Below are 11,837 nucleotides of genomic sequence, written 5' to 3'. Positions count from 1 at the left end.
TCCCCGAGTATCTCAACCTGTGCAGATGGCAAAAGGAGCTGCTGCTTCCCAATTGACTGTAAACTTAAGAATAACATACTTGAAATTAAAAGTACTGAAAAGAGATCTGGGACAACATGCCACAATCGACTTGCCACAGGACAAAGGGGGAACAAAATGAAATATGAACAACAAAAATGATTATTTTTTAATTCTTTTAAATAAGTTAGTTGTTGAATTGTCCGGTGGCAAGTTGTCCTGCAGCAAATTGTCAACGGTGAGTGGGGTGCGGTGAGTTGTTCCATCCCATTGAAAAAATTGGTATAGGGGGAAAATGGACATTAATAATGATCAATCCATTGTCTATAAAGTATGCCTTTCTTTTACCTCAAGACTTTGTGATGATTGAGTACTGAGAGGCCTTTGACTGAAAAAGATTGTATACTTCAAGTCTGATTTTATACACACACATACACACCGCATTCAGAAAGTATAATCTACACTGTAGATTGATTTAAAAAATGAATTACAAATATAAAATTGGGCTGCAGCATAACAAAATTGGCAAAAGTGAAGGGGATCTGAATACTTTCTGAATGAACTGTACGTATATATGTATGTGTGTGCATTCATTCATACACACACACCTTCCAGAGTCAGCTGTTCTTTCTGTGTGTTTGGTCAAGATCAGCTGTGGTAATTTTCTGAAGTATAGACTCAGCTCAATTTACAACCATTTATTTAACATATGTTCAAACTAATGGTACTTCCCCCCCCCCCCCGGCCCCAATAGAATTTCAACTGCATCTCAAAATTATGACTTGTGATGATGTGATCAACATTTTGCTACTTTGGAATTTCTGGATCATCTTGTGTAAAGTAAGATCGTCATTTGCAGTGAAGCCTTTTCAACACGTCATGCATTTGTATGGTTTCTCCCCTATGTGGATTCTGTTATGGCAATTGTTGATGATTCTAAAGCAAAACTCTTTTCAGACTCTATGCATTTAAATTGTTTCTCATGTGTGGATCCTGCTATGGAACGTAAGAGTGCTTCTCTGAGCAAAGTTCTTTCCACACTTCATGCATTTAAATGATTTCTCCCCTGTGTGGATTCTGTTATGATGACCAGGTTGATGGTTCCAAGCAAAGCTCTTTTCACACTCCATGCATTTATATGGCTTTCCCCCGTGTGGGTCCTTTTATGTTTTATAAGCAATGCATTTTCACAGAAATCCATTCCATAGTCAGTGAATTTATATGGTTTCCCTCCTGTATTGGTTCATCTTATGGGAAGTAAGTTGACTGTTCTGAGCAAAAGTCTTCCCACACTCCGTGCATGTATATGGCTTCTCCCTTGTGGATCCTTTTATGTAAAGTAAGAGAACTGTTCCGAGAAAAGTTCTTTCCACATTCCATGCATGTGTATGGCTTCTGCCCTGTATGGATCCAGTTATGTAAAGTACGTTGATGATTTGACCTAAAGCTCTTTCCACACTCCATGCATGGATAGGGTTTTTCCCCTGTGTGGATTCTTTTATGGATAGTAAGATAACTGATTGCCTTGAAGCTCTTACCACACTCTCTGCATTTATGTGGCTTCTCATTTTTGTGAACTATTTCATGCGTAGTAAGTTTACTGGGATAAGCAAAGGTTTTTCCACATTCTCTGCATTTATATGGCTTCTGCCCTTTGTGGATCCAGTTATGTAAAGTAAGTTGTTGCCTCAACCGAAAGTTCTTTCCACACTCTGTGCATTGATAGGGTTTTTCCCCCGTATGGATTCTTTTATGGGAAGTGAAACACCTGCTTGTCTTGAAGCTCTTACCACAGTCTCTACATTTATATGGCTTCTCATTTTTGTGAACTATTTCATGCGTAACAAGTTTACTGGGATAAGGAAAGATCTTCCCACACACCTTGCATTTATGTGGACCCTGCGATTTGTGGGTCCTTTTATGAGAACATAGATGACTGTATCTTCTGAAGCACTTGCCACATTCTCTGCATTTATATGGCTTCTCGATCCAGCTATGGGAAGTAAGTTGACTGCCTTTTCTAAACGTCTGTCCATATTCCCAATTTTTAGATTGCTTCTCTTCCATGTGGGTCCTTTTTTGAGATGTAGGAGACCTATTTCCCTGAGAAAAAGTGAATGTCCAGTTGTAATCTTTTCCATTGTCTGTGAATATATTACCTTCTCCATTAGTTTGGTATGGATAGTGTCCATTTGTATCTAATTCGTCTTTGATCTGCTTCACACTTTCCCCAAAATATCCCTTTATTTCCTCTTGTTGGACCACAAAGTCTTGCACTGGAGCATCAACGGAAGATGAGCTTTCCTGATTCCAATTGTCAGGCTGGTTTTTCTCACATCTTTCTACTTCTATTCCAACTGCAGATGTCTCCATTCCCTCTTCACCGATTATCCCTTGTAATGGTTCATAGGAATCTTTATTCTCCTGCCCATCATCGCCTTTTAAAAAATGGAAAAATGAAAATGACATCAAAGTTATGGTAAAGATCAAACTATAGGAAGTACTATGAATTTCCCTCTGAATTCTGGTCAAATTCCAATATGTTACATGTTTGCACACTTACAGTGGCATGGCACAGAAATGATAATTTCTAAATAATATTTAACACAGCACAGTACTTAAGCAAAATGGTTCAATTGAGATCTGCATATGTGGGACTGATTGGAGTAAACTGCAGGGGTGACACCAACATATAATGTTATCATATATTATCTACATTCTAATTATTGTATTCTATTCCAATTTCATTTTAAATCATATTGTATTCCAATTCCATTTTAAATTGCTTTTATCAAATTTTAGTAATAAGGACCTTTGCCCTTTGATATGGCCCAAGGGCTAATCAATAAAGACTCACATAAATGGTATGAATTATAAAAGCTATTAAAAGTTCTAAAACATCCTGTTCTGCCACTAATCACCAATATTGCAAACATCCTTTTTTATTTGGAATTATTCTGATTTGAGTTAGGGAAGAATCAGGGGAAATAAAATAAAAGGAATTAGGAGAAAACTAAATATTTATTCAAGGTGCCAATTCCAGGAAAGACCTGTAACAACTAACGTATTTTTTAGAGTATAAGACACACTTTTTACCTCAAACAAGAGACTGAAAATCTGGGGGTGTCTTATATACTGAATACAGCATTTTTTTTGCCTACCAAAACGCCCCCTTCACCAAAATGACTGTAGGAAGCTTTTAGAGAGCTCTTGGGGGCTGGGGAGGGCAGAAATGAGCAAAAAATGGGCCTCCTCCCCCAGTCCCCAGGAGCACTCTGCAAACTCCCTAAAGGATATTCATTCCTTTTTGGGGGAGAAAAGACGTTCCTGTTTTCACGAAAAACAGGCCATTTTTGGGAGGATTGCAGAGTGCAATCTCTTCAAAACCTTGCTGCGTCTTATACTCCGAAAAATACAGTAAGTAAATTTTGAAACGTCTTTTTCTTCCCATACAAATTATCTTCCCTTTATTAATCATTTTCTTCCGCCAAAATTATATGTTCGCAGGGGAGGAAACCAAGAGTTCTTCTATTAAGTCTCAAAAGCATGTTTGCAATTGCAAACTTTTCTACGAGGTGCACAACCTTAGGGAACAGCACGATTGCCCCGCAGCACAACTGATGGGCATCTGATTACAGAATGACTTCCTAAGCAATCTGACTGCAGGGTAGCAAGTCCTTACTGAGAGAGGCCACGTTCCTATGATTTTCCAGCATGACTTCCCAATACAGCGCTTTTTGATCAGGATCCAGCTGAGACCACTCCTCCTCCGAGAAATATACAGCCACCTCCTCATAGGCCACGGAACCTTCCTGAATATGGGGAAAAGGAACAGAAGGACGATTTGCAAGGTCTGCTCCATCGTTCACAAATTCCCAAGCCAAAGATATGCACTAACTTACATGGCTGTGTTTGGTAGGATTCTGAGGCTTAGCTGAGAAAATGTATGAAGCCAAAAACCTTTGCCTGAAGAAATATTTTAGCCATGTTTGTCAACTTCATTTATTCTTCAGGACTTTCAGTGCCATCCAATGATATTAACCCACTGCATATTGATTGATCCATCATCTACCTTTTAGCTGCTTCCCTACCATCTCTTCATTTAGAGTTCACTTATTCGCTCGGATTGCAAACATGGTGCAAGTTCTATGCAGATGCCCATGGAACTGACCCGCCTAGTTATCTGGGAACAGTTTGATTCTGTTGGATCTGAGGAAGGGTTCTGTAGAATGCAAATGCCATTACCTGTGTGTTAGATCCATGCCCTATTACAATACAATACAATAGCAGAGTTGGAAGGGAACTTGGAGGTCTTCTAGTCCAACCCCCTGCCTAGGCAGGAAACCCTATACCGTTTCAGACAAATGGCTATCCAACATCTTCTTAAAGACTTCCAGTGTTGAGCATTCACAATTTCTGGAAGCAACTTCTGTTCCACTGATTAATTGTTCTAACGGTCAGGAAATTTCTCCTCAGTTCTAAGTTGCTTCTCTCCTTGATTAGTTTCCACCTGTTGCTTCTTGTTCTGCCCTCAGGTGCTTTGGAAAATAGTTTGACTCCCTCTTGTTGTTCCTGGAGGATGTTGGCGGTTTGGATGGGGAACAACAGACTTCAACAGAACCCGGGTAAGATAGAATGGGCCCCTCTGCATCATCTCTAGTCCTAGATGGGGTTGTACTACCCCAGACAGATCCGGTGTATAACTTGGGGTTCGGTTTGGTCACATGGCTCCTACTTAAAGGGAAAGTGGCAGCTGTGGCCAGGAGGGCTTGTGACCACCTACATGTTTTATGCCAGTTATGTTCCTTACTGGACAGAAAATGGAGAAAATATCTTAGGAAGGGCAATTCTCAGCATTTGCAAATCTACCTAGTTTGGTTTCCAACTCCAAGTACAAATCTCAGGATTACAAATTACTTGGTGGGCCCAAAGTGCCTTGATTGTGTACTATTTCAGAACCATTTTAACTTCAAGTCTATTCTATATTGCTCCCTTCATTGGATTTTAATTATCTGCCTTTTCATGTAATGGGTTGATTTTTCTTATCACTAGTTGTACTTAAAGCTTTATAAAAGTGGTAAAATCCCAATGTGATTATTTCATTATTTTTTTTAATCAACCTTGTACAATTAAGTCAAAAATTACAAAAAGAACCGGTCTCTTTTTAGCACTTGCTGTCACTGTTGTTTATTCATATTTATTGAAGGAGTTTTTCAATAGTTAATTATTATAAACTCATTGTAGCAACAATATTCAGAATGAATTATCAACTTTTAAAAAAACAACATTTCTTAAACAGAATCTGACAATGGAAATAACAATCCACTGTGCCCCAACAACAGTTTTCAGAGAAAGCTAAGCTAGCTGAGAGCAACTTGATCATGCTATTCCCATTTCCACATTGGTCAAGAGCACAAAAATAACCCAGCCCAAACTGAAAGAAAATGGAAGTAGAGAGTGGGCTTCATGAAGGAAAGGGAGAATACAAATCTAACAAACTACTTTCCCCCACTTACTTGATTTGGGTGTCCAACCACTCCTTCATCTCCACTACAAAGACCTGTTGGGAATACAGAAGTTTAAAACGTATAATTAGCAAATGTGGAGAAGATGAGATAGCTGAGATTTCTCTCGGGAATGTGAGGACCTTTGATTACCTCCTGAGGTGTCCTGACCTGGATCTTCCTGAGAGAACCTCCGGAAAAACAGCTCTGGAGAGAGATTTCTTAGATTCTTCCTTTCCTCAAGATCCATGATCTCCACAATGGATTAAAAATATGAGGCAGGATTAAAAAAAGAACAATTAATGGATATCGTACAATATCAACTAAATTCTTGTACTCTGAACACATTGTCCGAACCCCAAACATCCATCAGTGACAGAAGGTAAGAAAGGAAACGTTTCTAATCTACAATAAATAATGGCACAATGTCCTACAAGAATTGGTGTGACATCTCCACATATTATGAACGTTAGAGAAATCTGGAAAGGATGGATGAAGAATTCAAACACATAATTCCTTTCAAATTCCTTCTGGACTTCCAAGAAAAAGTTCCCTCTCCTGAAACTCAACTTGCTCCTTCTCCTCTACCTGGCTCAGGAGGGAGTCTCAAATCTACAATGCATAACGGGTTTAATCTGACATCTCCATATATTATGAGTGCCAAAGAAGTCTGGGAAAGAGGGTTGAAGAATTCAAACACATTTCTTATTCCGTACTGAGCTTCCTAGATAAAAATGTCTCACCTGCAACTCGTCCTGCTCCTGCTCCTCCACCTGGCTCAGGAGGCCTTCCACCAGGGCCACCGCCTGCGAGCTGGTCTCTGCTCCACACTCCCGCACCCAGCTCTCCATCTCTGGGGGCAGAAGGGCTAAGAACTGCTCCAGAACAACCATGTCCAGCATCTGCATTTTGGTGTGATTTTCCTTTTTCAGCCATTGCGTAGAAAATGCATGGAGTTGATTAAAAAGTCCCCGGGGACCCTCAACCTCTTGGATGCTCCTGGAGTTGCAGGGCTGAATTTCTGAATGGATGGTGGTTTCCTCCTCCAGGATCTCCTGCCCAGTTCTTGCCCAGATCTCCCCACAGCTTCCATCCTGAACAGCAGAAGGATCTTTTTCAGTTGCCTCACTTGCTAAAAGTTGTGTCTCCATTCTGTCTCTGTCTCCAGAGTAACTCCAAGAAATGTTTTAGATCTCAAAACGGCTTTTCATCCAGAGGATGGTTTCTGTTCCCACCGGAGTGACTTCAGTTCACTTTAGCGGAGATACTTTGGCTGTATGTGAAGACGTACAAATGGCTTCCACTTCGTGTATCTGTGATGGAAAAGAACATATATTTCAAGAATTAGAAAATATGGATTTAACCACTGAACAACACCACTCACCCGATGGAAGGAAGTATTTTTCAGAGCTGGCATAGGGGTTGACGTTGCTTTGCGATGAGTCGTGTGAGCGTGTGAGTATGTTAAACTGGAGTATTTTATATTTTTACTTACAAGAAAGGCCTTCCTTTTTAAAACCTAGATCTACCTTTACCTGCACTCAGGGTTCACTGCCAAAACCAAAACAGACAAACACTTCAGTTCGCGTCACCCCAACTCTCTTAATCTGTTATCTGACCCTGGTTGAGGATGCCCCCTTTCCCTTCTTCAGGGTGGCCTTTGGAGAGCCCAGTCTCCCTCTGACAAGCTGGCAGGTTCACACAATCTTGCCTCGCTAGACCTCCGCAAGGCCAACCCTCCTCTCCCCCCCCTCCCTCGGGCTCTTTCCCGGACACGGGCGGGAAGGGACCCCCCGGATCCCCCCGGCCTTCCTGGGGATCCCCGGTTCTTCTCCTGGTCCTCCGGAGCTCCGCTTCCCCCTGCATGGAGCGGGCGGCTGGAGAGCATGGGACCGAGGGTTGAAGCCGAAGGGGGGTCGGTCGCGGGTCTCTCTCCCCCTCATCCGCCTCCCTTTGCACGGGAAAAGCAACCCCCCTCACCCGGGGTACGTCTGGATCTCCCCCCGCCAGATTCTCCCGCAGCCTCCCCGCCACAAAGCTTAAGGAGAGCGAGTGCGCCATCCTAGAGCGGCAAGAGTTTGTAATGCCACGCCTCCACTGGAGAGCCAGCTGTGACGTTCGCCCTCCAGTCAACCAATCGGGAAGCGCCTGACGTTTACCTTCCTTTTGCAGAGTGCGCCCCCTGGAGGATTCTGCGCAATGTAACAGGCACCCTCCAAGGGCGGGAAGGAGGGGAGCACCTTGAGGGGAGGGGGAGGGCAGGGATGATGGGCGTCGGAGTAGCAGTAAAGCGACTTCTAATTGGTTGTCTGTCAGAGAAAAGCAGCGGCGCCTCCTGAGGGAGGGAAATTTTTCCTGTGAGGAAAATAGATATTTCTGTAGGTTTTTATTTCTTTAGTTCAATATAAAGAGCTGCCCTTCTCAAATTCCCAGCTCTGGGTGCCTAAGAATAGTTGAAAAGACCAGATGGCAGCTTCTGACAAAAAGAAATAATGCTGAAGAAAAAGAAATATCGAAGGAAAACCAGTTCCAAATTAAAGAAAAACTCAAGCTGGTGGATGTTGCAGACATTTTACCTCACAACAAGGTTCCTTGACGGAGAAAAAATGAAGAGGGGGAAAATAGCTTCTCATCTGTGAAAACTGGGAAAAAAAAGTGGAATTGCAAAATGAAGAAAGTCAAATAGTAAAAAAGGAATATTAATATTGAATCCTTGAAGGGGGGGGGATGAACAAAAATCTTCTTAAGGGTTGAGTAGGGAATTTTCTTAAAGGGAAACATGAGTAGGAAACCAAAGGCCTCTATAGAATTTAAGGCAACAAGAACTATCTGATATAGTTATCTATATCTCGGGCATGCATAAGCGCACCAAAGTGTTTATCGATCCTGTCCTAATGTCCCCATTTATTTGTATCCATTTCATGTATTCATAATCATGTTTATACTTACAATATATTTGCGGAGGATAGGTGTAACGTGGGTGTATCGAGGTACACCCACAATCGCTCGCGCGGCCGCGTTCTGGACCAGTTGAAGTCTCCGAATGCTCTTCAAGGGCTGCCCCATGTAGAGCGCATTGCAGTAGTCCAGTCTTGAGGTCACGAGGGCGTGAGTGACTGTTGCCTGACAAATCAATGGCCAAGAGCACCCCCTGGTGGATGCTTGTGAGCAATGCAGGTGCCCATGCAGAGATAGGGAGCCTTTTTCAGGAGATCCAGGAAAATGGAGGCTGTTGTGTCCACTAAAAAAGTGTCTTGTTACCCTCCTATTTTATGGAGTCTTTTTATTGTCTACCTTTTGCTGTTTGTTGCTTGATGTGTGTTTGTGTAGATGGGTGGTTTTGTGCCATATTGACAGCCTCTTCCCTGCCACCTAACAAAACCTGTGTGATGAGAAACTCTCCTCTCTGCTGCACAGGACTGTTTGTCTAATTTCCCAGCTGCATGGGACAAATTGTATATGCCCAGTGGAGTTGGCTTTCTTGATAACCTAGTATTCTATCTTCTTCTTTCCTTCTTCTTTTTTATTGAATATTGTAAATGAAGAAAATCACAGGTAAAGCATGTTGCTGTTTAAATTGAAGGGAATGAATGAATGCAATGGACATTTGTGCAGGGCTTAGAAGTGTGTTGAGGAAAGCATGTGAACTTGTCAGTTGCAAATTTGAAAAGTGTAGGAAATCTTGTGTTGTATTAAGATGTGTGATTAAAATAAATAAATAGGAAGACTTGTGAGTAAGCAGCTAAGTGCTTGCTGTCTCTCCTGAAGACCTTCAGTGCTCAGAAGAAATGCCACAAAGAACAGACGCTGTTCTCCAAATCAAATCAAAGCAATGGAAACTAATCAAGGAGTGGACCACCCTAGAACTAAGAGTAAATTTCCTGACAGTTAGAACAATTAATCAGTGGAACAACGTGCCTGCAGAAATTGAAGGTACTCCAACACAGGAGGTTTTAAGAAATAATTCGAAAGCCATTTGTCTGAAATGGTATAGGCCTGCTTCAACAGGGAGTTGGACTAAAAGACCTCCAAGGCCCCTTCCAACTCTGTTATTTAGAAGAGATTTGCTGGTGGCATCTGGCTTAGTGCTCCACATATTTTTGCCCAAACTCCAAGCTAAGGTCTTTGTGCTGAGGTCTCCCTTCAGCTTTCTCTGGTTTTTTTTTTTTCTTCCCCTTTGTGTCAACTCTGCAAAATGGCCTTCCCCCATGCCTCTTGCCTGCAAGTAAACTGATTGGAGGACAGGACCAATGGAGGAAAAGATAAAAGGTCAGAGAGAATTCAAGGCCTTGACAAACAACCCATGAGTTGCCCCCTCCCCATCACCCTTCAGGATATTTGAATTGCACTTACAAATTACATTATAAATAATTACCTTTAGTGAAGCATGCAAACCAGCATTTGTATTTCCTGCATCAGATGAGGAAAGCACATCTTTCTCTTTCTGTCCTGGCCACTTTTTACAGAGGCACGATTGAGAATTTTTTAACAAACTGGATCACTGTTTGGTTTGGTGGAAGCAGTGCCTCAAATAGAAGCTTCCAGTGGTGGGTTCCGGATCCTGTTGCAACCTGTACGGTGCAATGGTGCCAGGTGTCCACCACATACACGTGTGCAGCATGCACATGCGTACTTACCACCCACGATGCTCCAGCTGCTTGGCAGAGCATCGCGCAGGCGCCGTACATTCCATGTGCGAAAGCACCGATCGGTTCAAATACCGATAAGGAGGGCCAGCAGGTGGGCTCTCTGGAGCACCGTACTGGAATGGTACCTGGTGCTCCCAGCAGCACTGATACACCCGTACCCCCACTGGAAGGTTCATACATAGAGTAGTAAGAACAGTTGAGAAGGTTACAGGAAGCTCACTTTCTGTTATTCAGGATACTGTTTATAAGTGCTTTGTGCTTAGAGCTCGAAGCATTGTTAGAGAGCTATGTGCTTGGAGCTCAAAGAATTGTTAGAGACCCCACATCCCCACTTCACTGTCTGTTTCTGTTTCTCCCTTCTAGAAGGAGCTTTCAAAGTATCTATAGCAGGACCACTAGATTCTGTAACAGTTTTGTTCTTTATGACATCCATCATATAAATTCGCAGGATTTTTTTTCTGCTATGTAGATGTAATATATTCAGATTAGACTGTGATGTTTATGTATGTGTGGGTATGTGGGAATATGCATAATGGTTATCCTTTGAGAGCTGGATGCAACAGAATTTCATTTTAATGTATGCTGATTAGTTTACATTTAAAGTGACAAAGTTATTCTATTTCTCTTCTTTCTTCTATTTCTATTCTATTTCTCTTCTTTTCTATTTCTATATTTCTAATTCTATCCTATCCCTAAGATTTGTTTCTTGTTTTGGAAGTCTTCCACTCATTGCAGCCAATCTCCTGAATTTGTATCAAGATTTCCCTGAGTATCCCTACTTGTGCAGATGGCAAAATGATGAGATTGAGAGTCTTTGGCTTGACACCAGAGCTGCTGTTTCTCCCAGTGACTGTAAACTCAAGAATGATATACGTGAAATTACAAATATTGAAACTTGCCACAGCCAACTTGCCATAGCCAATTGCCGCGGGGGGTTTCCTGCACATCTTGCCACAGGACAACTTGCTAGGGGACAAGAGTTAAAATAACAGAAATTATGGAACAGAATTATTAAAGAAAGGATGCTAAAGGGGGAACAAAATGAAATGCGAATGACAAAAAATATCTTTTAATTCTTTTAAATAATTTAATTGTTGAATTGTCCCATGGCAAATTGTTCTGCAGTGAGTTGACCATGGTGAGTTGGCTATGATTAAGTTGTCCCATTCCATTGAAAAAACTGGCATAAGGGGAAAATGGACATTAACAATGATCAATCCATTGTCTACAAAGTGTGCCTTTATTTTACCTCAAGACTTTGTAAGTGAAGATTAATAAATAATGAGGCCTTTGACTAAAAAAAGGTTGCAACTTCTGCAAGTCTGATTTTATTACACACGTACACATAAACATACGCTTTCAGAAAGTGTAATATACATGGAGTAGATTAATGAGGAAAAAATGAATTAAAATCAGGCTGCAGCATAACAGAATTAACAAAAATGAAGGGAATCTGAATAATTTCTGAATGCACAGTATATATGTATGTATGTGTGCATATAGGTGTACAGACATATACATTCCAGAGGCAACTTCCATTCTTTCTGTGTGTTTGGTCAAGAGCAATTGTGATAATTTTCTGAAGTATAGGTTCTGCTCAATTAAAACCATCTATTTAACATCTGTTCAAACTAACGGCACTTCCCCAAAAATAGAATTTCAACTG

At 41.5% G+C, this 11,837-nt stretch overlaps 1 protein-coding gene across 2 annotated transcripts; it reads right to left on the bottom strand.

The window, feature by feature from the left end:
• Positions 1–836: 836 nt before the first annotated feature.
• On the bottom strand, positions 837–7,577 carry LOC116504504 (zinc finger protein 723-like). 2 transcript variants are annotated; one of them, XM_032211535.1, is made up of 6 exons: positions 7,503–7,577; positions 6,266–6,835; positions 5,676–5,775; positions 5,535–5,578; positions 3,701–3,830; positions 837–2,456 (listed from the first exon to the last, which is right to left on the bottom strand). In XM_032211535.1, exons 2-6 carry the CDS (start codon positions 6,671–6,673, stop codon positions 1,267–1,269), a joined length of 1,872 nt encoding a protein of 623 aa, XP_032067426.1. In that variant the 5' UTR covers positions 6,674–6,835; positions 7,503–7,577; the 3' UTR covers positions 837–1,266. The 2 variants fall into 2 exon arrangements, with proteins under 2 accessions (XP_032067426.1, XP_032067428.1); XM_032211537.1 differs by having other exon boundaries at positions 5,694–5,775.
• Positions 7,578–11,837: the final 4,260 nt, after the last annotated feature.

The sequence above is a fragment of the Thamnophis elegans genome, chromosome 2 (assembly GCF_009769535.1).
Source record: "Thamnophis elegans isolate rThaEle1 chromosome 2, rThaEle1.pri, whole genome shotgun sequence".
Lineage (NCBI taxonomy): Eukaryota > Metazoa > Chordata > Lepidosauria > Squamata > Colubridae > Thamnophis > Thamnophis elegans.
Note: the sequence above shows the minus strand (reverse complement) of the source record. Positions and strands in the feature narration are given on the sequence as shown.

What these genes read in the sequence shown, in the direction of transcription:
- LOC116504504 (XM_032211535.1), bottom strand. Translation starts at nt 6,673, where the DNA reads ATGGAGACACAACTTTTAGCAAGTGAGGCAACTGAAAAAGATCCTTCT. An exon ending in TGGTTGGACACCCAAATCAA is followed by an intron (nt 3,831 to 5,534) that starts GTAAGTGGGGGA and finishes CCCCATATTCAG; the next exon opens with GAAGGTTCCGTGGCCTATGA. An exon ending in TAGGAACGTGGCCTCTCTCA is followed by an intron (nt 2,457 to 3,700) that starts GTAAGGACTTGC and finishes ATTTTTTAAAAG; the next exon opens with GCGATGATGGGCAGGAGAAT.